Source organism: Corapipo altera, unplaced genomic scaffold (genome assembly GCF_003945725.1).
Source record: "Corapipo altera isolate COAL_440 unplaced genomic scaffold, ASM394572v1 343, whole genome shotgun sequence".
NCBI classification, from domain to species: Eukaryota; Metazoa; Chordata; class Aves; order Passeriformes; family Pipridae; genus Corapipo; species Corapipo altera.
In genome coordinates, this window is record NW_020884913.1 from 195,862 (window position 1) to 216,833 (window position 20,972).

General features: G+C 64.0%; 3 protein-coding genes across 3 annotated transcripts; 2 read left to right on the plus strand and 1 right to left on the minus strand.

Moving 5' to 3' along the window:
- The first annotated feature begins 4,928 nt into the window (after nt 1-4,928).
- Nucleotides 4,929-11,799, plus strand: CDC42EP4 (CDC42 effector protein 4). Its single transcript, XM_027654641.1, is given in 3 exon segments — nt 4,929-4,948; nt 9,917-10,809; nt 10,811-11,799. Coding segments are annotated over 2 exon segments (918 nt in total). The 5' UTR covers nt 4,929-4,948; nt 9,917-10,029; the 3' UTR covers nt 10,949-11,799.
- A 1,668-nt stretch (nt 11,800-13,467) lies between these two features.
- Nucleotides 13,468-16,165, plus strand: CPSF4L (cleavage and polyadenylation specific factor 4 like). The gene is given in 9 exon segments (XM_027654226.1): nt 13,468-13,505; nt 14,104-14,223; nt 14,225-14,281; nt 14,339-14,472; nt 14,715-14,867; nt 15,148-15,243; nt 15,514-15,607; nt 15,910-15,993; nt 16,054-16,165. Coding segments are annotated over 9 exon segments (888 nt in total).
- Nucleotides 16,166-17,121: 956 nt separating this feature from the next.
- Nucleotides 17,122-20,925, minus strand: CUNH17orf80 (chromosome unknown C17orf80 homolog). The gene is made up of 4 exons (XM_027654317.1): nt 19,442-20,925; nt 18,967-19,074; nt 18,412-18,528; nt 17,122-17,951 (listed from the first exon to the last, which is right to left on the minus strand). Exons 1-4 carry the CDS (start codon nt 20,886-20,888, stop codon nt 17,923-17,925), a joined length of 1,701 nt encoding a protein of 566 aa, XP_027510118.1. The 5' UTR covers nt 20,889-20,925; the 3' UTR covers nt 17,122-17,922.
- Between the last annotated feature and the right edge of the window lie 47 nt (nt 20,926-20,972).

The following is a 20,972-nucleotide window of genomic DNA, read 5'->3' on the forward strand; positions in this document are numbered from 1 at the left end:
AAATCCAGGTGACACATTCAGGTTTCATCGCCTGTCTCCCCCCAGCAGCGAGCGGGGGGGCTGGAGCCGATCTGGGGAGGGCTCAGCTGCCAATGGTGCTGCCAAGGCACCGGGTCCATGGCTGGGGGCCACCAGGGCTGTGGGGTCTGCACAGCACCTGGGGCTCGGAGCCCCTGGAAGCCACAGGCCAGGACCCCAACCTGGTGTGGGCAAGGGGCTGCCAGGGGAGCGTTGTGCTTCTGGGGACTGGTCACCCAGGCTGCAGCTCCCCCTCAGACTGGGGAGAGTTGGGATGCTGTGGTGGCCTCACTGCTGAGCCACGGCCACCATCTGTCCCCTCCTCGGTGCAGGGTGTCCCCAGCCAGCGGGAGCAGAGGGCATTGCTGGTGGGTGACTCATCTGACCTACTTGGGAGCTGGTGCTGAAGGCAGCACAGCACCCAGGGGTGCCTGTGCCCTTCCTGGGCACCAAAGGGAGCCCCAACACTCTGCTGGTGGAGATGGTGACATGAGGGCAGAGCAGGGTCTGCATTTGGCTGGACAAATCCTGCTCCTCATTTGCAGGCCAGCTCCAGCCCCAGGCATCCTGGCTTGTGCAAGAGGGACCTTCCTCCCACCAGGGCTGGGACACGGAGCCGATGGAGACACCGGGCAGAGCAGGTCTGGGGAGTTGAGCAGCACAGGCGAGTTCCCTGTGTGAGGGATGCTCCCTGTGCAAGGAATGCTCCCTGTGCAAGGAATGCTTCTCGAGCAAGGGATGCTCCTTGTGCAAGGGGTATCCCCTGTGCAAGGGACACTCCCTTTGTGAGAGATGCTCCCCGTGTGGGGGATGGTCCCCTGTGAGGGATGATCCATGTACCAGGGATGCTCCCCATGGGAGGAGCACGTGCCAGCCCCTTTGAGCAGCACTGACAAGGTCCCCAGACGTGTCCCCCACTGCAGGGACAGCGGGATTCAGGTCCCAGAGCCACCTGTGTGGGGTCTGCGTGTGCTCCCTGGCACTGGGGCAGAGCAGAGCCCAAGCCCCACTCACCTGCCCTGACCCGGCTCATCCCTGGCAGCGAGGAAGGAGGAGCCGGAGGTGCAGCCACATCCGCGGCAGGTTTGGCGCTGGCCCCGGGCCGGGAGGTGAAGCCGCTGGGAGCACCAGGGCCCTGCGGCAGCGACAGTGGCCAAGGCGGGAGGAGCCCTTTGTGCTCGTGGTTTCCCACGGCTGAGGGGTGGGATCCCACATCCCAGCATGGCAGTGAGTTGGCTCTCTGCTCCCCGGGGATGGTCTGGGAGCTGCGCAGGGCACAGAGCCCGGTTTGGGCACAGCGGGGATGGGCTGAGTGCCAGTGGCACTGGCAGGGGCTCTCACTCACCTGTGCTGCCTCAGTTTTCCCGTGGCACGGATGGAATGGGACCGAGCAGGCTGGCAGGGGAAGGCACTGAGCACAGCCACCTGTCTGCCACCTTGGCTTTCACCACGCTGCTGTCACAACCAGTTCCTCCCTCCATCCCGGCCCCTCCAGGCAGGTGTGGGCTGCCCGTGCCCATCCCCAGTGCTGCCGGCACTGCCGGCTCTCCGGGCTGCTCCGTGCAGGGGGAGCTGTCGGCACCGATCAGTCCCCGGGGACTGAATTGGCCTTGACATCTCTCCCAGGCGCTGCTCCGGTGGCCTGCAGTTCTCCCAAGGGCAGAGCACCGCTCGCTGTCAGCGCTGGGGGAGCCAAAGGGGGGCACAGGGGACACGCTGCACCCCCAGACCTCTCTGGGTGGATGAGGCAGCGCTGGAGTGGGACCTGCTCCCTGCCCCAGGTGCTACAGGGAGATGTTTATGTGCCAAAACCTGGGGCTGTGACCAGTAAAACTGGGCTGTGATTTATCTGAATTTCTTTGTTTTAGAAGCAGCCCTGCAGCCTGGGTTCTCCCTGTACTCCAGATCTCTCTGGCTCCCTGCCAGCTCCTGGGGCAGAGCCAAGTGTGCCATGTCCCCACCTTTCCCTTGCCCTGGGCCATGGGGACAAGGACAGCCCCTCCTGCCACGCCGGGGGCCAGACGGGACTCGGCGCATCCTCAGAGCCCCACGTGCCCGGGGCACTGCACTGTGCCAGGGGTGGCAGGGAGAGAAGAGCAGAGGACAGATCCAGGTCTGTGCACCCTGTCCCTCAGGTGTGGGTGCACCACACTGAAGGGGTCCCTGTGCCGAAGCTGTACCAGGGCAGGGGGTTTCCATGGGCGCTGCCAGCCACGGTGGGTCCCTGCAGAAGCCACGCTCCAGGTGGGATCATAGAATCGGAGGATGGTTTGGGTTGGAAGGGAACTTAAAGACCATCTTGTTCCAATCTGGAAACCCAGATCTCCTGGGAGAAGCTGGGATGGCTGCATCCCATCCGGGTGATGGTTTCCTGGGTGGGTGGTGAGTTGTGGGAGCTCCTTCCCTGGCACCAAGAGAGAGTGTGCCAGCTGGGGAAGGCAGGGTGAGCCTGCCCACTGCAGGCTCCGACCTGCACACTGCTCACCCCAGTGGCACCCCAAGAGTGCTGAGATGCCAGCAGTGAGCAGTACAACCTGCCAGGATTAGCTGGATAACCGCTCACCCTGCTCACCCCTGGGCAAATGGTGAAGGGAAGGGGTGAAACCCCCGAGCTGTGGGTGCAAACTGGTGTCTCTGGTGTTAGTGGGGCCGGTGGGGAGGCTTCTGGCAGCAGCCAGCGCTGGGCCGTGGGGCTGGAGGGATTTGGGGGGGCTGTGGGGGCAATGCCTTGTTCCTGGCACCCTGGGGTGTTCGAGGGTGATCCCCAGCACTGGGGCTCAGGGAAAGCACCCCGCTGGCTCGGCAGTGCCGGCAGACAAAGCTGGCAGGCGCTGATGGCAGGAGGAGGGGATGGAGCTGCTGGGAACTTGGGCGCTTCTCCCTGCCCTGCTTTTCAAAGCGCTTTTCAAGCCTTTTCTTTTTTCTTCCCTGCTTTCAAAAGCTGCTGAGAAGCAGCAAAAGGAACCGGCGGTGGCTGAGGAGGGCGGGAGCGCTGAGCTCCGTGATCCCGAGCCGCCCAGCACCCCGACCTGGCTGCCGCCTCCCCGGGGCCGGATCCAGCCCCGGGCTCTGCGTGGCTGAGGGAGCGTGGAGGGGGCCCGTCTCTCCCAGGCAGTTTTTCAAGTTGAGTGGGTGCCTGCTCTTCCCAGCCGGAGCCAGGCCAGCCCGAGGGAGCCTTCCCGGCGGCTCCCAGCAGCCGGTTGATGTTAATCCCTCCTGACTGCGCTGTCTCAGCCATCTCCCTGCTCCCGTGACAGCGTCAGGTGAGGCGAGCAGAGCTGCACCAGTGTCACACCAGCCTTCAACCCTGTCCCCACGCGAGTGGGTCGAGCTGCCAGTGGGGGCTCTGGCAAACCCTCCTCCTCTTCCTCGCCCATCAAAAAACCACTGTTGCATCCAGTGGTGGCTCACAGGGGACCCCTGCTCAACTGCAGGCTTTGCCTCTTGCCTCAGTTTCCCCACACGGAAAGGAAGGAAAATAAAATTTGCCAAGCAAATGGGTTGGGAAAATGGCACTGGAGGGAGCAGCACGGCCCGGGATGGAGCCAGCAGGCATGAGCGAGATGGTGCTGGGCACCCGGGCTGGGGGCAGAAGCTGTGCCCTGGGTACCAACCCCAGCATCTCTGCAGTGCCACACCCACCCTCAGTGCCCACTGCAGTGCCAGCTCCGTGTGTAAGACACTTCCCTTCCCACTGAGGGAAGTGTCAGCACCAGATGAGCCATCACAGTGCCCAGTGCTGCCCAGCCTGGTGCTGCCACCATGGGCCCCCAGATCGTGCTGCCGGGCCCAGGGAATGGAGCTCCTTGCACCGCTGACAGGAGAGACCTTTGGACCTCACAGCGTCGTGTCCCAGCACCCGAGATCCCAGGGCTGCATGGCTGGAGCATCCCAGGACCCCACTCACCACCCCCTGCACCCCATCCTGGCTCCCTCCACAAAGACGCCAGATGCTCTGGAATATCCAAGAAACGCTGCATTAGGCAGGTTCGGGATAATCTCAGCTCTCCCGCCCCTTTTCTCCCACAAAGGTCTTGTCTTAATCCCCGCGAGCGAGCGGCTGTGCAGCCCAGCACTCTCCCTTTCAGCCCCTCACCAGCTCCGGGGGGCTGGGATGGTCACGGAATCCATTACCAGCACTGGGGGGGCCATGGAGCCCATCCCCAGAGCCGGGGCGGCCATGGAATCCATCACCAGCTCTGATGGGGCCGTGGAACCCAGAGCCAGCACCAGCGCCGGAGGTCTGGAGTGGCCTTGGAGCCCCTGTCATCGTGTCCTGGCCACTGCCCACCCAAACCACCCATGGCCTGGAGGGACCCCACGGCCCCCCGAGGGGGATGGAGCAGTGGAGCTGGCTGAGAACAGGGAGATGGGGGCGGCGGAGGGGAAGTGTGGGTGCTACAGCCCCGTGGGTGTCACAGTCACGATCGGAACTGTGGCATCCCTGCACCGCGCCTGGGAGGGGCCGGGAGACCCCCCTTACAACCCCCTCCAGAGGAAGCTTCCCGCGATCCCCCCCCCCAGCGCATCCCCGCGGTGCCGGGACCCCACTCATGACCCCACTCAGGTCCCCGCTCCCGCGGGACCCCCCTGAGCGGGGCCGCGTTGGGAACAAGGGCCCCCCCCCCCCCCCCCCCGGCCCCCCGCCCCACTCGGGTTTGAATGGAGGGCGTGGGACAGCCCGTGACGTGGCGCGGCGCCATTGGCCCGGGCGGGGCGATGACATCACCGGCGCGGCGGGGGGGCTCCGTTCCGGCGCGGCGCGGCCATGGACCGGCGGCGGCGGGGCCCGGGCGAGCAGGTACGGGGGGGCCGGGGGCTCCGGGGGTCGGGCCGGCTCGGGAAGCCTCGCCTCGGCTCGGCTCGGCTGGACCGGCTCGGCTGGACCCTGCTCGGGGGGAGGCAGCCGCGCTCGCTCGGCTATTGTCCGGTGAACGGGCGGGGTCCCCGGGGCTGCCCCGCTCCGGTACCGGGCAGGGGGGGCGGCGGTGACCCCCCGCCTCAATTCCCGCGGGGCCGTGGGGTCTGTCCCGTGGCGCGGGTGGGAGAAAGGGTTAACAGGATGCGGAGCGGTGTTTGCCCGGAGTGGGGCACCGGATCGGCACACCCCGCCCCGCCGGCGACCGGTGGCCGCTCGCCCGCGGCTCCGGCGAGCCCCGCGCTGGGCTGGCGGTGGTCGGAGCCGGCGGTGGTCGCGGCCGGGGCGGTGGCTGCCCGCGGCCCGTCTCGGGGAGGTGGATCCTCCCCGTGCTGGAGCGGCTCCAGGGGCACCCCGGGGCTGGGCGCCGACGGGTGCTGAGTCAGAGCCGCCCGAAATCCCCGTCCCTCTCATCCCCCGGCGGCCCGGGACAGGGCTCGAGGTCCCGGCCGGCTCCCAGCCTGCCCTGCTCCCAATCCCTGCGCGACACACGCCGCTCCCATGGGTGCCCCGCAGAGAGGGACCTGCCCTGCTCTGCCAGCCCTGGGCACGGGACTGGCTCCCCAACCCGCTCCGGTGCCCCAGAGAGAGGGAGCTGCGCGGCTGTGCCAGCCCTGGGCGCGAAGCCGGCTCCCAAACCCGCTCCGGTGCCTGTGGAGCTGGGACTCAGTGGGCAGCGGCCGCTCGCGGGGCGCTGGACTCGTCCCACGCCGCCCCGGTTTGACCCCGGCGGCAGCAGCAGCGTTAAGTATAGATGTTTCCAAGCGCCGAATCTATGGATCAGGAGGGCTGTTTCAAAGGGAGTTGGGATCTATACAGTAGGGAAGCTGTTCCAAAGGGATCGTTAATGGGCTGGGGTGGAAACTGAGGCACAGCGTGCACTCTGCACCCCGGGACGGAGTGCTCGCTCCCCGGCCAAGCGCACAGTAAACAAGTCTGTTTTGGACGCAGCTCCCTCGGAAACCGTGGAGCGATTCCAGCTGAGGTTTAGCCCCGGCGAGGCTCGGTGGGTTTGGGTCTAGGGGTGCAGAGCGAGGCTGCCCTGAGCCCCCATCCCCGGGGGTCCGTGCCATGGGCTGCCCGGCCGCGGGGCTCCCTGCGCGGCCCCCCCGGCCAGCCCCGCTGCCGGCGGCGTTGTGCTGACCGTGCCGCTCTCTCCCTTTGTTCGCTGGGTTTTGTCCTGAGCACAAACAGCCGCCGCGGGCCCCCCGAGCCGGCTGCTGTGGGCTGCGGGCCCCCCGGCAGGTAGGGAGCCGTGGCCGCGCTGTGGGAAGTCTGCCTGTTTACTTCCCGTCCACCCCAGCGAAACCGCAGGAATTCGGAGCCCGGCGGAGGTCGGGAGGTCTGTTTAGCCCCGGTATCCTGTCGGACCCCGGCCAGCCCCGTTGTTGTGAGAGAAGGAGCCAGGACCAGCGAGGAGATAACCTTTCCCCTCGGAAGAGTCCCCTCCTGGCTCTGGAGAGCCGCGGGCTGGTTCGTGGCCCCATAGCAGGAGGATTTATGGTCCTGTGCGTGTTCTGGCGTGTCCTGCCAATAGTTCCTTGCTGAACTCTGGCTACCTCCTGGCTGTTGGCAGTCCCTCGGGGAGCGCTTCTCTGCTTTTGGCACTGGCGTGCCGGCGCTGGGGCGGTGAGTTCCCCAGCCTGGCACTGCTCCGTGTGCCGAGAGCCCTGGCGAGAGCCGAGCTTTGCCTCCCGCCCTCCCCCTGTGCCATCTCGCCATCCCTGCCTCTGATGCTCGCTGTCAGTTGCCTTTCAGCTTCCAGAGGCTGCTCCGTGCATCCCACGGCTGAGCTGCAGCGGCGTCCCGATGCCAGGGACAGGACCAGACCTGTCACCGCGCCGGGGTGGAGGCGGTCACCGGGGCGCCGGGGCTGCCCGCACTGACAGGACCGTCTGCCCCCAGGCCCTGGGAAGACTCGCTGGGGAGCCCGACTGAGGGTGTGACAGCGGCTTGGTCCCCTCCCGGGGCTGGCAGTGACAGGGTGTGATCCGTGCCCTGTCTCCAGCAGCCCGTCTGCCAGGCTCCAACATCAAAGGGCCGCCTGCGCCGGATCCCCGAGGGGCAGCGCTTCCCAAAGTGGGGCTGAGCAGGCTCCGTGTCCTCCCTGCCCCCTGTGAGGGTTCTCCCTGGCCCTGGGCGGTGTGGGGGGCCTGACAGGCCCGGCCCAGCCCCTGTCCCAGCACCCAGCAGGGTGGGGAGAGCATCCTCTGATCTCAGGGCTGCAGGGGCTGCAGAGCCTGGGGTGCTGTGCATGGCAAAGCCGGGGAGCTCGTTTGGAGCCGGCCGGGCCGGCCGGGATGCTTTCCTGGCTTGGCTTTCCCAGCCTGGGAGCAGGACGAGCCGGGGGCAGGATGTGTGGGAGCGTGGCTGGACTCGGCGTTTCCCCTGTGTGTGTGAACCCATTCTCTGCCCTCCTTCTCTGAGCCACTTGTCCCTCTGGTCCCCACGTGTGACTGGTGCTGAGCGAGATGAGATGGAGAGGATGGATGAGGGGGTCTCGTGGGAAGGCTGCACCATCAGGGTATGTGGTCCTGTCCCACTTCCACACTGGCTGCAGGATCCCACTGTTCTGCAAGCAGATACTCATTTACAGGGACAATTGTGTCCCTGGGCACCTGAGGCTCTCACTGCTCGGAGCTCATGCTAACAAAGGGCTCAGAGGGCAGGTGGGAAGCGGCACAGGGCTGTCAGTACACTTTATCCCTCTTTTCCTCAACCCGTGCTCGAAGGTCTCATCCCCTCCCCTTGCTCCAAAGCACTGCTGGGACTTGGCCGTGCTGTGGGCTCTCTGCCTCAGGATGGGCAGTGCTGCCAGGTGCCTGTGAAGTCTCTCGGGTTACCAGCAGCTTCCCCTGGTAGGTGGCTGGAGAGGCAGCGCCAGCGATGCCTGGCCTGGTTTCGTTTGTGAAAGCGCCGGCAGCGGGAATGTCACAGGATCCGCTCTCCCCGAGCGAGAGGAGGAGAAAAGGGCTCTGTGTGCTGCTCCCCTGGGCAGGACGGGGTGGGCAGCTGGGCTGTGCGGGCAGCAGAGCCCCACTGTGCTGCCATCACCCCTCGGGGTGAGCTGGGAGGGAAACATCGAGGGGTGGGGGAGATTTTGGCTGCTGTGAAAGAGCTTTGAGGGCAGGAGTGTTGGGGGGGGGTTGGTGGTGCTGGTTTGGGGGCTGTGATGGTGATGGAGCTCTGCTGGCCGGGGTGGCTGCACTCCGATGTCCCGCTCCAACCTCCCGGTGGCCCCTTTGGTGCGGCTTGCGAAGTATCTCACAAATGCTGAACTTGGCCCCGAAATCTAAATACGAGGCAGGGACAGTCCCCAGATGGCCTAAATCAGCAGCACGGTTGCCTGGCCCAGCTGGGGAGCTCGCCGGGAGTGTTTGTTTTATGGAAAACCAAAGGCTGGAGGAATGCCGGCCTGGAAGGAGACTTGGGAAGGGGAAGGCGTTCGTGCGTGCCCGGCTCAGTGCGCGGGGCACGCACGAGATCCTGCGAGGGAGCGGGTCCTGCTCAGGCTGTGCCTCTCTGGGGTGGTGGGATCCTGCACGGGGCTGGACAGGGAGTGTGGCCACGTGCCACCAGTGCCCTGGCCGGCCCCATATGGAAGCCATGCACGGGAGGGCTGGGCACCAGGACTTTGCACCCGTTGGGGGTCAGAGTCCATCCTGCCCGGCCGCAGTCTGCCTAAGGTCCTGTTGCTCCTGCAGGGGACAGGAGGGTGTCACAGGGTGGATTTGGGGAGGGACGGGGGGTGGAGCCCTCCTTTTGCCATGCTGGGAGCTGGGCTGTAGGTCCCGCGGCGCCCTGCAGTGTCCAGCTAAGCAGGACTGGGGTGTGCTGGGACCGTGGGCTGTGGGGACAAGGCTGGCTTGTGGCCGACCCTGCAGAGCCATTCAGCTGCACCCTGGGGCTGGGTGGGCAGCAGGGGGATGTGACCCCGCCCCAGGCTCGCTCAGAGGACAGACGTGTCCGTCCCTTCCCCGTGCGTGTCACGGGGCCGCGGTGTCGCCGGCGGTGCCCGCGGGGAGGAAGCGGGCGGCCACAAGCCCTTCCTCCCCGGCAGCCCCTCCCGGGACCACCTGGGGCTGCCTGGCGCCATGGGAAGCGCGGGATGCGGTGACGTGCTCTGTGTCCTTGTCCCCTCCCGCGTGGCTGCGGGCACGGGGCTGGACAGGTCGGCCGTGGCACCGAGGGGCCCGTGGGAAGGAGCAACGTGCCCGTGCACACCCCACCCCGCCGGAGCCCTCGTCATTTCTGTCACCTCTGAGTCACAGCCCTGACGATGAGGTGGCCGGGGAGGGTGGGGATGGTCACACACGGGCTCAGGGCCGGGGAGCAGTGAGGACGGAGGGGTTTGGGGTGCAGCAGGGCTGTGTCCCCATGCCCCCCTGCTGCCAAGCGTGAAGAGGTACCCGTGGGGTGCTTGTGTGTCCCCCGCCCTGGCTCCCTCTGTCCCCCTGCTCGGCGTGCGGTGCCTCCCGGGGGCTCTACGCCCTCCTCACACACTTCCTGCCGTCTGTTTCCAATTCCTTCTGGCGTCTGCTCCTTTCAGCTTTCTTCCAATTAAAAAAAAAAAAAATCCCAGGCATCTCCTCAGCGTGCGACTGGTGGAGGCTGGAGCTGCCGTGCCCTGCTCCGGGGGGCTGGGGCTGCGCGGGGAGGGGACAGGGGTGCCCTGCATCCCTTTTGGTGCCCGTTCATGTGGGGCACAGGGGCAGGGATCGTCCCAAAGGATCCCTTTGCCCAGATCTTTCTCCTCTGGATGTCTGCTCCGTGGATAAGGTCTGGGACCCACTTCAGGGGATGTGGGGAGCTTGAGAGGGGTCTGAGGATGTGTTCCCCATGGAACAATGCCCCGTGTGGAGGCTATTCCTGAGGGAACCAAGCAGCTTGTGGGCATGGGGTTGCATTTTGCAGCTTGGCAGGGTGAAGGCCCGTCCATATCCTCAAAGTCTGACCATGTCCCTCTGTCCTCTCCCCTAGGAGTGACCCGTCCGTGACGCCATTGGGATCCCAGCCGTGGAGCCCCAGCTGTGAGCACCGGCCGGGCCGGCGGGACACGGTGCAGCTCTGCCCAGCCTCCCCTCACCGCCACCATGCCGATCCTCAAGCAGCTCGTGTCCAACTCTGCCCACTCCAAGCGCCGCTCTCGGGCCGACCTGACGGCTGAGATGATCAGCGCGCCCCTGGGGGACTTCCGCCACACCATGCACGTGGGGCGCGCGGGGGACGCCTTCGGGGACACCTCCTTCCTCACCAGCAAGGCCGGGGAGCCGGTGCCGGAGGCGGGCGAGGAGCCGGGAGCCTCCAAGCCCAGCCTGCTGTCCCGCCGCTTCCGCAGCAGCAAGCGCTCGCAGTCGGTGACGCGCGGTGACCGGCGGGACATGCTGGGCTCGCTGCGGGACTCGGCGCTCTTCGTCAAGAACGCCGTGTCCCTGCCCCAGCTCAACGAGAAGGAGGTGGACAGGAGCGCGGGGCAGCTGCCCAAGAGCCTCTCCTCCAGCCCCGTCAAGAAGCCCGAGGAGATGAGCCCCGAAGAGCAGCAGCGCCCGAACGGGGCGGCCGCGGGGCCGCTGAGCCCCAGCTTGGACGAGCGCGACTTCGGGGACATCACGGAGCTGCCCGTCGTGGTGGCCAAGGGCGGGGCGGGCATGAAGCACGCCGAGTCCATCATGTCCTTCCACATCGACCTGGGGCCCTCCATGCTCGGGGACGTCCTGAGCATCATGGATAAGGATCAGTGGGAGCAGGACGAAGACCCCGAGGCGGAGGAGAGCCACGAGGAGGAGGGGGAGGCCGCCCTGCCCGGCTCCCCGGTGGTGGCCGTGGTGGCCCCGCCGAGCCAGAGCCCGGCCCGTGGGCCCAGGGACAGCAGTCCAGCATCCAGCTGCACCTCGGGGCCCGAGGAGCGCAGCCCTGTCCCCAGGCCACCGAGCCAGCGGGGGGGGGCCCCCAAAACGCCCCGACAGGGAGTTCTCGTTTGCTGATGAAGATGATGATGAGATACGAGTATAAAGGAGGGCGGCCGAGCCGAGGGTCTGGTTCTCACTGCGGTTCTTGGACATGGGGCTGAACACCCCGGTGCTAACAGTGGCACCAGGGAAGATGTGACTCCTCCCTCCTTCCCTCTCCCTGTGCCGTGGCAGGACAGTGATCTATCTGCTCCCAGGGCCGGGGGCATTCCCGACATCTCTCAGCACTTCCTGGGAGGGGAAGGCAGACTCAGTTTTGGTTCTTTCTGTTGGACTTTGGATATTAGCTCTTTTCTCCTGCCCCCCTGCCCATTTAAAGCAATTTAGGATCCAACAAGATGAGCCTTTGGAGTTCTAGCCCCTGTAGTAATATATATATTTTTTCCACCGTACGGTTTTTACTGTTTTCTGATTTGTACTTAACTTTCTTTACTCTCACTTTTGGTTTTAACGGAGGGGAGATTTCCCACGAGGAAGAACTTGGCTCTGGAGCTCAGAGGTGGCCCAGGACTGTGGGCAGCTTCACCTCCTTGGGTTTCTTGTGGACTTTCTGCAGACCAAGAGCCTCCAGCCCTGTGCCATGGCAGGTGCTTGGATGCATGGATGGATGGATGGATCCATCCCAGATGCTTGACTCTCCAACCAGCCCGGGGGTCACAGGGATGCCCCCAGCCAGCCCAGGCACCGGCTGCTCCTGGGGGTGCTGATGGAAGCGTGGGTCTGTCCCCCCTGGGAGGAGCACCTGGAAGCCCCCTGAGCCAGGGAGCCCCGATGTTGTGGGGCCGGTGGGGCCGGGCAGTGCCAACACTGGGCTGGTGCAGGCGGCTGGAGCAGGAGGTTTTATACCATGTATGTACAGATGCAAAGAATAAAAGGAAATGGTAGTGACTGCAATGGCCTGAGTTCCTGAGGGATGAGATCTGTGGGGACCTGCTCCCCAAGCAGGACCAGTTCCCTGTACTGCTGCTGTCCCCGGCCCTCGTCCTGCTGCCTCCACCTTCTTCGAGCCTGTCCCTGGCTGTGATCCTGTCCTGGCCAGAGTTTGGGCACCTGCAGTGGCCGTGCTTTCTCAGCCCACGGCGGGAGGAAGCGGGAGAGCTCCCGCTGGCCGGATCTGGCTCCGGGCTGGGCCCCTCCGGCCACGCGGCTCCTGCCAAGGGACAGCTCTGCCAACACTGCTCTGCCCCCAGCCCTGCTCCCTCCCTGCCAGCCAGGGAGGAGGGGAGGGTGATGGTGGGGCAGGACTGGCTGTCCCTGCTCCCACGGGCGGGGGGCCAAGGGCTGGGGGTGCCCTGGGGGCTCCCGTCCCTGCAGGGTATCCATAGCCCTGGATGATCCTGGCATGGAGAGCAGGGCAGATCCCTCCCATTCCAGAGCCAGCTTCCCACAGCTCAGCCACTGGTGTAATGGGGCTCTGCCAGTGCCAGGACTGCCTTCCCATTCCAGCCCCAGAGCCCTTCCCAAGTGGGTGGAGAGTGTGGCTCTACTGGGAGTACCAGCCAGGACCTCCTCACCAGTGATGGAGAGGGAAGGATTTGGCTCCCCCAACATCTCCCAGCCCTAGGAGGGGCTGGATGCCCCAGTCCTCCCAAATGGATGTCCCCTGGTGAAGCCGGTGGGAGCGGGCAAGTGCTGCTCCACAGTGGGGACACAATGGGGTCCTGTGCGTGCTCTTGGCAGGACACAACACCCTGGGCAGGGGACATTGGGCCATTGTCTGGGACAGGGAGAACAACAGCAGCTGCAGCTGGTGGCTCTGAGCTCACCAGGCTGCCTCTGCCCACATTGCCAGGGCACAGCCCCCTGTCCTGTGCCAGGGTCCCACATCCATCCCCCGAGCCGATGGTCCTGGTCGCTGTCCCCTGGGAGGTCACCAGGCTGCTGGGGGACTCGTGGCTCCTCCTGTCCCCGAGGGGTGCTCTGACACAAACCAGCAGGGCAAGGTGGCTCCCTGGGCTTTGCACCCTCTGCCAGGACCCCCTTGCTCCCCGGGGCTGTGGGGATGGGGGGCCCTGGGGTGACCCTTCACAGGCCGCCTGTGACCGTCACTCGGCCGCCCTGATCTTTGTGACGCCTGTCGGCTCCAGGCTCCCGCTCGGCAGCGCTGCAGTACCACGAGCTGACGGCGCAGAAAGTGTGTGCTGGGCTGCTGAGCACACCCGGGACACCACAGGACAGGGAGGAGGCCCTGGAATGCCACGAGTGAGCAGGGACAGGGTCAGCCCAACGGGACCTGGGCTGGTGGGGCGTAACACTGTTCCCCAGCAGCACTGCCGCCAGCCCAGTGTCCTGCCAGTGCCTGCTGCAGGGGAGCACAGGCTGCACCCCCAGCCTCCCAAAACCACCCACGGGCATGGCACAGGGTGGGACATCCCGTCACACCCCCGGGGTGGGTCCAGGATGTGGCCACACGGGTGCCGGGTGGGTGCCCAGCACCTTGCACAGGGCTGTGGCCCCATGGGCAGCGCTCCGGCAGCGCTGGTCCAGTGCCTTTATCCCTAGTGACAGAATGGGAGCAGGTCTCCATCCCAATGTGTCAGCCCACGGTGCCCCAGGCGATGCATGGGCCGCGGGAGCCGCGTGACGGAGGAGGATGGAGCGTGAGGGTAAATCCAGGGGCTGGGTGGGCTGTGCCGGGCAGGCTCCGGGAAGCACCGTGGCCATGCCTGGAATGTGCCACTGGAGCCTGGCACACGTGGAAGCCCCCAGCCCAACAGCTGGGACTGGAGTGGCTTCTGAGCAGCCTGAGCTAGTGGAAGGTGTCCCTGCCCATGGCAGGAAGTGGAATGAGAGGAGCTTTAAGGTCCCTCCCAACCCAAACCATTCCATGATTCATCGGGATGCACAGTGACCTGGCTGCCCCTCCAGGAGCCTGGGGTCTGTCCTGCCAGGTGCTGGAGAGTGGGGCTGGTGCTGCTGTGCATCCAGAGCATGCTCAGCACACCCAGAGCACAACAGCACCCACACGGGATCCATCCCATGCTATGGAAATGCACAACTCCAGCACTCCAGCCACGTTTGGCTCCACATTTAAGGCCTCGGAGTGAGGGGTTAACCCAGCTCCTGGCCAGCCCCAGCTGGTTTTTCTGGAGCAAAAGCAGATGTGGGAGCAGGGAGGCAGTGAGGGGGATGGATGGGGCCAGGGGCTGAGCTCCTCAGCTGCAGCACCAGGCAATCAGGGCTGCAAATTGGGATCAGATGTGGGCAGCTTCCCGCTCTAAATGGAGCGCTCCGGGCGGCTGCCTGGATTGGCTTTGCTCTGGCTGGGGAGGAGGAGGGTTTCTGAGTGCTGCTGGGGCCCAGGGTGGCTGCAGGGACCCTCAGTGTGGTGCTCCCCTGGCAGAGCTGTGTTTTCCTTGGGCAGCTCCACTGCTGGGTCCTGTGAGCTGTGCTTCTCTGCCTCTTTCCCTGCTTCCTTCCCTGTCTGTGCCAGGCTGGAGGGGGCTCTTGCCAGAGCAGGGATGATGCAGGAGTTGGTGGCTGGTGTGGAGAAGATCAGGTTTGATCTGGAGGCTGATGCAGAGCAGCAGCAAGGAGCTCGGCCCCTGCCCTTCCCGGGGGTGGACAGTAAGTTGGGGACAGGGTCCTGTCACAGCTCCCTGTGCTGGGGAGGGCTCAGGCACCTCCAGGGCACCCAGACCTTGGCAGTGCCAGGTGAACTGAGCCCCGAGTGCCCAGTGGGTGCTTCAAACCTCCTCCACACCCAGGAAAGCTCCTGCTGGTGTGTCCGGTGCTGGGGGTTCTGGGTGCAGGGAGGACTGGGTGGGCCGTGGGGGACAGGCTGGCTGTGACAGGGGTGCCATGGCCAGGTGTGCAGGGCCCCTCCAGGCGCGGCGGTGGGACCAAGACCGCGGTGTGCAGGCACTGGCTGCGGGGGCTCTGCAAGAGGGGCGACGGCTGCGACTTCCTGCACGAGCACGACGCCACCGGGATGCCCGAGTGCTATTTCTACTCCAGGTTTGGTAGGTGCAGGACCGGGCTGTGCGCCCCGGAAAGCCTCTTCTCACCCCTCGCGGAGCCTGTCCTCTCCCAGCACTCGTGTCCCTCCGGTCTGGCCTCGAGCAAGCGCCTGATGCCACCTCCTGACTGCGGGAAGAAGTGCCACTGTCACCCTCCCGGGTGTTCCCCCGGTCCAAACCCGGGTGCTCTCAGGGCACCCCAGTTCCTCCCATCCAGCCCATCCCTGAGTGATTCCCGCTCTGTTTTGTTTATCCCACCTGTCCCACCCCTTGCCTCCCGCAGGCGAGTGCAGCAACAAGGACTGTCCCTTCCTGCACGTCGATGCCACCCCCAGCACCATGGGCTGTCCCTGGTACGACCGCGGGTTCTGCAGGCACGGTGAGCTGCTGGGACGGGGGAGGGTGGGCAGGGGCTGCCCGTGTGCCCACCGGTGATGTGGGGCCGGACCCCGCTGCTGGCACAACCTCCTGCCCCCTCTGAGGTGGCCGAGCCACAGCGGGGTGACCCACAGCGTGGCTGGGAGTGGGACAGGAACCCGGTGGGGGTTTGGGCTTGGGGCAGCAAAGAGTTCACTGGGGCTGCTGGGAAAGGTGAGCTCCCAAAATCCCGGTGTGACGTGTCCCTGCAAACGTCTGCTCTGCGTGGCAGGTCCCCGGTGCAAGTACAAGCACATACGGAGGGTGATGTGTGCCAACTACCTGGTGGGGTTCTGCCCAGAGGGACCCAAGTGCAAGTTCGTGCAGTACGTACTGGGCAGGCTGAGGGGGTCTGGAACACGGCTGGGGGGGACAGTCCCCTCTCTGAGGGGGCAGAGGTGGCCCCATGGTCCTTGCAGGGTCAGGGATGAAGCTGCTTTGGGACCTGAACCGTTCTGGTCTCTCCCCACGTCCAACCAGGGTTTGCAGTGGGTGGGCAGGGAACAGTCCTGGTCCCCATGGGGGTGCCTGTACCAGCCCCAAGACATCCCTGAGAGGCTGTGGGAGCCACAGGAGGATCTGGGAGTACCACAGGGAGTAACTGCCTGTCCTCTGTGTCCATTCCCAGCCTCAAGGCTGGGCTGATGATGAGCAGCATGGATCCCTCCAAGGTGAAGCCCTTTCCTCTGCACACTGGGGTGATGCTTCAGCTGCCCCACAGCTCTCATGGGACAGCAGCTGCCAACTGCCCCTCCTGCCCCATTCCCCTCAGGAAACTGGCTGTCCATGGGGGCTGGTACAGCGGGATCTGGCTGCTGGTGAGGAGAGAGGAGGCGAGGACATGCCACCCACAGAGCCACCTCCACGAGTCACACAGCACCTGACAGCACATCTGTGGGACATCAGTGGCTGCCCCCCGGGCCCACAGAGCCTGCTGGAACGAGGCACTTGCTCCAAGGTGAATGTTTTTGGGAATGGGAGGGTTGGGAGCAGTGGTCTCCCCTTGGAGGGTGGTGGTGAGGGACAGCATGTGGGGTGGGGACAGGCTCCCACAGTACTCCCAAAACAGCCTTTGTCTGGAAATATGCATTCTCCTTTGGTTTTTTTTGGGCTCTGGAGTCTGTCCCTGAAAAGCTGGGGTGGGAACCAGCTGGGAAGGAGGGATCTAGTGGGATTGAAATAACCTGACTGCAAGGGGAGGGACTTGGGTGGCGATAAACCAGTGGGAGAGCCCTGGAGAGCAGAGAATCCCTCTGGGTCAGAGGTTTGGTGCAGCTGGAGGTCTTGGGGTGCTGTTTCCAGATGGGAGCTGTGCTGGAACATGGCATGGCTCCAGGAACCCACTCCCTGGGAAATGATGTGAAAATGAACACGTGGGAACGTTGGGGAGGGTTGATGCAGCACAAATCCAATGCCTGCCTCTCCCTGTGCCCCCAGAGCGGACAGGTTGGTCCCTACACTGGTGAGAATGGGAGGACTCAGCTGGAAATGCTGCTGGGGAAGTGACTCCAGTGCTCCCACACGGATCAGGGAAGGAGGACACCCTAAAACACGATGGAGATGGAGAGACAGCACCGGGGCAGCTGCTGGGCTAGAAAAGCCAGTCGGGTTTGCTCAGCACCAGCTCACAATTTGCACAAGCAGCAGAGAAATCACTTAATGCAAGGAAAATTGGACTTCCCACAGCTGGCTCTGGACAGGCCAGGCCAGCAGCAGCAGCACCCCCAGGTTTGAAGGGACTGGCTTGTGCCAGGCCCGGGGCACGAGGGTGAGGGTGTGCTCATCCCCTGGGAAGGGGGCACAAAGCACCGTGTCTGAGATCACAGACCAAGCAGGAAAGGAAAATCCACAAAGGTTTTTATTGCTGGTGAGAGAATTTCTCATGAACCACCTCCGGCACAGCACTACTGCACCTCACTGAATAAAGAGCTCAGATTTTTAATTCTTGGCTTTATTTTTCATGCCTGTAACATGACCAACCCTTTCCCAGACATGTTTGGGAATGGCAGGCTCCAACTAGCACTCCTGACTCCTCGTCTGTCTGATGCAGACACGGGTTTGCCCTTTGGGCACAACAGCTCCTCCAATGGATTTTTCTCCTCCAGAAATAGGGCACTGTGGTCTGAGCTGCTGCTTTAGTGCCTTCACAAAGGTTCTGACCAGTCCCACCAGTACAAGGGGTGAGTATAAACTGGGCTTTGCTGGGTGAATTTAAAGGGAATTGTTATTGGGATTGAAGCCCACCCTGCCACAAACCTCACTGCTACAGCATAATGTCAATTAATCTCTAATAACAGCTCAGGGCAGGAGCCTGTCCTGTGTCTGCCGTGCCAAAGCGAGGGATTTGGGATTCTGCAGACTCCAAGAGCTCTACTGCACCCACAGATCTCTCAGGGGTAGCTCTAATGCTTCTTTATTTCTCTACTGAAAGCTCCCTGACCCACAGAGGGGTGACCATGGGCTGTCACTGTCACCCCTCTGCTGCACGAGGGCCCCTGCCAAGCAGCCCCCCACCTTCCAGCCCCTGTCCTGACAGCAAACAGGCCTCTGTGCTGGGAATCCCTGCTGGGACACTGGCTGTGAGCACTTCTGCTGCCTCCCAAGGAGCTGTGACAGTCCTGTGGGTGCTGCTCCAGCTCCTTCAGTGGTATTTACGCCAGCGGTGACGCTCTGGAAAAACAGGGAAGAAAACATTCCAGTGTCAGCACAAAGGGATGTTTGGGGCCCCCAGTTCCTGATGAGCCTCACTATAGCTTCTCTGTGCATGAGCAAGGGGAAACCACCCCACCACCAGCAAACCCCTTGTCACTTGTGAGGAAATCCAGGGAATAGGAGCTCTGTGTTGGAACATCTCCTCCCTCTGCTCTGTGCAGGGTTTCAAAGTGCTCCTGACATTCCTGGTGCTCCCCAGGGAGAAGCTGTAAGTAAGCAACTGTTATCAACACTTTTAGTGACTAAATTCCTCTGCTTACCTCCAGAATCCTGCTCTCTCAGCTCTGATATTGGTCTTAACTGTGGAGTATTTAAATTATTCCAGAGCTTTAATTAACAGGAATGGTAAATAGACTTCCAAACTGCTGCAAGAGGGAGAATGCCTGAAATAAGAGAGACCCCAAGCAGGAAATCTTACTGAAGTGCTGATAGTTCCAGCTGTAGCTGAGCAGGCAGTACCCAGTCAGGAGCATGGAGATCCCAGTGTGTCCCCCCCTCTTCACGTTGATGTATTTGGCATAATAACTGTTCCAGGCTGTTGGGAGACAAAGGAAAGGGACAAATCATGTGCTGGTCTTTGGAATTCCCTGGTTTCTGTGCAATTTTCCAAAGCCAGAATGTTGGGTCTGTTCATTTATTCACACAGAGGGCAGGGTTAGGTGGGATATTGGGAAGGAATCCTTCCCTGGGAGGGTGGGGAGGCCCTGGCACAGGTTGCCCAGAGAAGCTGTGGCTGCCCCATCCCTGGAAGTGTTCAAGGCCAGGTTGGATGGGGCTTGGAACAACCTGGGCTGGTGGAAGGTGTCCCTGCCCATGGCAGGGGTGGAACTGGATGAGCTTTAAGGTCCCTTCCAACCCAGACCAGTCCATGATTTGCTGCTTTATAAAGACCCAGGGTGGCCACTTGGATGAGGCTGCAGCAACTAAATCAGCGGAGGGGGATGACTCTGCCCCAGAAGGCTGGAACTCTCACCTTTCTGCACTGCTCCAAGCAGGCCCTGGGGAGAGAAGTCGCAGGTGCTGATCCAGGAGTGCAGCTCCCCCAACCTCACCTCCATCAGGGGCCTCTCCGAGAGGGGACCTGGGGGGTGACAGTCACAGTGGGCACAGGCAGCACAAGGTGTGGGGTGTTTGTGCTCCCTGTGCTGTGTGGGGAGCTGGGAGCTGATATGGGATTTGGGGTTGGAAGCGGAGAGGGAATTGTCTGTCCCACAGACAAAGTTTGGGCTCCAGCAGCCAAAATGTGCAAGAACCTGACTCCAACCCAGACAAGAACATGAACCGTTGGCTTTGCAGGCTGGAGGAGGCACAGCTGACTTCCTTGGCTTCTCCTGGGTCCCTTCCTGGACAAGCCCAGCAGGTCAGCAATCCCTACCCCTCCTCTCCCATTCACACCTCCCATTCCAGCCTGACAGTGCAGCAAATCCCAGCACAGAGACTTTGGTTACCTCGATGTCCCTCTGAGAAACTGCCCCTTGGTGTCTTCACTGAGATCCCCACATCTTCTTGGAAATGCTTCCCTGGAAAGATCCTCAGCCCCTCACGCTCAGGATACAAGTCTGGAAACCACTCCAAGCCTGTGGCTCCTGCCCAGGTGCTCCTGCCAGAGGCCTGGGATGAACAGGTGGGCTGGAATTTGGGAGAGTGGAGCCAGGACTGGTGCAGGGCCAGCCCTGGGTCTCTCCCTGTGCCCAGGATGGGCTCGGACACTCCAACCATCTGCTCCCTGCTGTCCCTGAGCCTCTCCAGGCTGCTGAGCTCATTCTTGGATGGCCCTTCACTGTGACCTCCCAAACCCTCCGTCGCTGACAGATGGAGGTTCTTGGGATGCAAAGCAGACACAGGGGCTTTATATCCCACACCAACTTCCCGGTGCACCTGCTCCTCTCCTGCCACGGATTTGTCTGTTCTCTCCTGCTGAACGAGGTCACTGGGGCTATTTCTGCCTTTGGGGGGTTCTTCAAGTACTTTTCTTGCCTTTAAGCTGCTTTTTCCTCCCTTTTTGCTCCCGGGCACGCCCCTCACAGCCCCCAGGCTCTGAGTCTCTGCGTGTGTGGATTTTGGAGTGGTTTTGCCCCGCTGTGGGTGGGCAGCACGGCCGGGATCCGTCCCTCCTGCTGCTCCTGCCCCGCTCCTGGGCTTCTTCTCCCTGATCACCCTGGCACGGTGCTTCTCAATCACCACCTTCACTCCATTCTCCAGCCTCTGGGGAACATCCTCCACCTCCTCGGGGAGCAGATCCAGGGCTCTGGCCACGTCCTGCACCGCGGGCTCCACATCCCGGTCGGTCCTGGGGGTGCCGAGACCCGGCCCGGGGTCGGTACCGGTGGCCGGGCGGGGGCTCGGGGCTGAGCTCGGCCCGGGGACGCTGCCGGTGGCCGGGCCGGGGGTCGGGAGGGGACTCGGGCTCGGTGCTGACCCCGGAGCGGTGGCGGGGGCCGGGCTCGTTCTCCTTTTCGCTCCCGCTCCCGGTGCCGATCCTGCTCCCGGTGCCGATCCCGAAGTGCTGGTGGGGGTCGGGAGGGGACTCGGGCTCGGTGCTGACCCCGGAGTGGTGGCGGGGGCTGGGCTCGTTCTCCTTTTCGCTCCCGGTCCCGATCCCGAAGAGCTGGCGGGGGCCGGGCGGGGACCTGGGCTCGGTGCTGACCCCGGAGCAGCGGTGGGGGCCGGGCGGAGCCTCTCTCCCGGTCCCGATGCCGATCCAGGTGCTGGTGCCGGTGTCGATCCCGGTGCGTTGCCGGGGCCCGTGCGGAGGCTCGTTTCCGCTCCCGTTGCCGTTCCCGATCCCGGTCCTTTCCGCGGGGCGGCCTTGCAGTGCGGGAGGTGGGCGCGGAGCCGCTTGAAGGCCCTGTGGCAGTGCGGGCACCGCTCCGTTCCCGGTCCCGGCTCCGCCATTACCGCCCCCCCCCTCCCTCCACGCCCCCGGGACCGGCGCGCGGCCGTGACGTCACAAAGGCGCGGCCCCGCCCCCCGCGCGGG

What these genes read in the sequence shown, in the direction of transcription:
- CUNH17orf80 (XM_027654317.1), bottom strand. Translation starts at nt 20,888, where the DNA reads ATGGCGGAGCCGGGACCGGGAACGGAGCGGTGCCCGCACTGCCACAGG. An exon ending in TTTCTCAGAGGGACATCGAG is followed by an intron (nt 19,075 to 19,441) that starts GTAACCAAAGTC and finishes GTCACCCCCCAG; the next exon opens with GTCCCCTCTCGGAGAGGCCC. An exon ending in GCTTGGAGCAGTGCAGAAAG is followed by an intron (nt 18,529 to 18,966) that starts GTGAGAGTTCCA and finishes GTCTCCCAACAG; the next exon opens with CCTGGAACAGTTATTATGCC.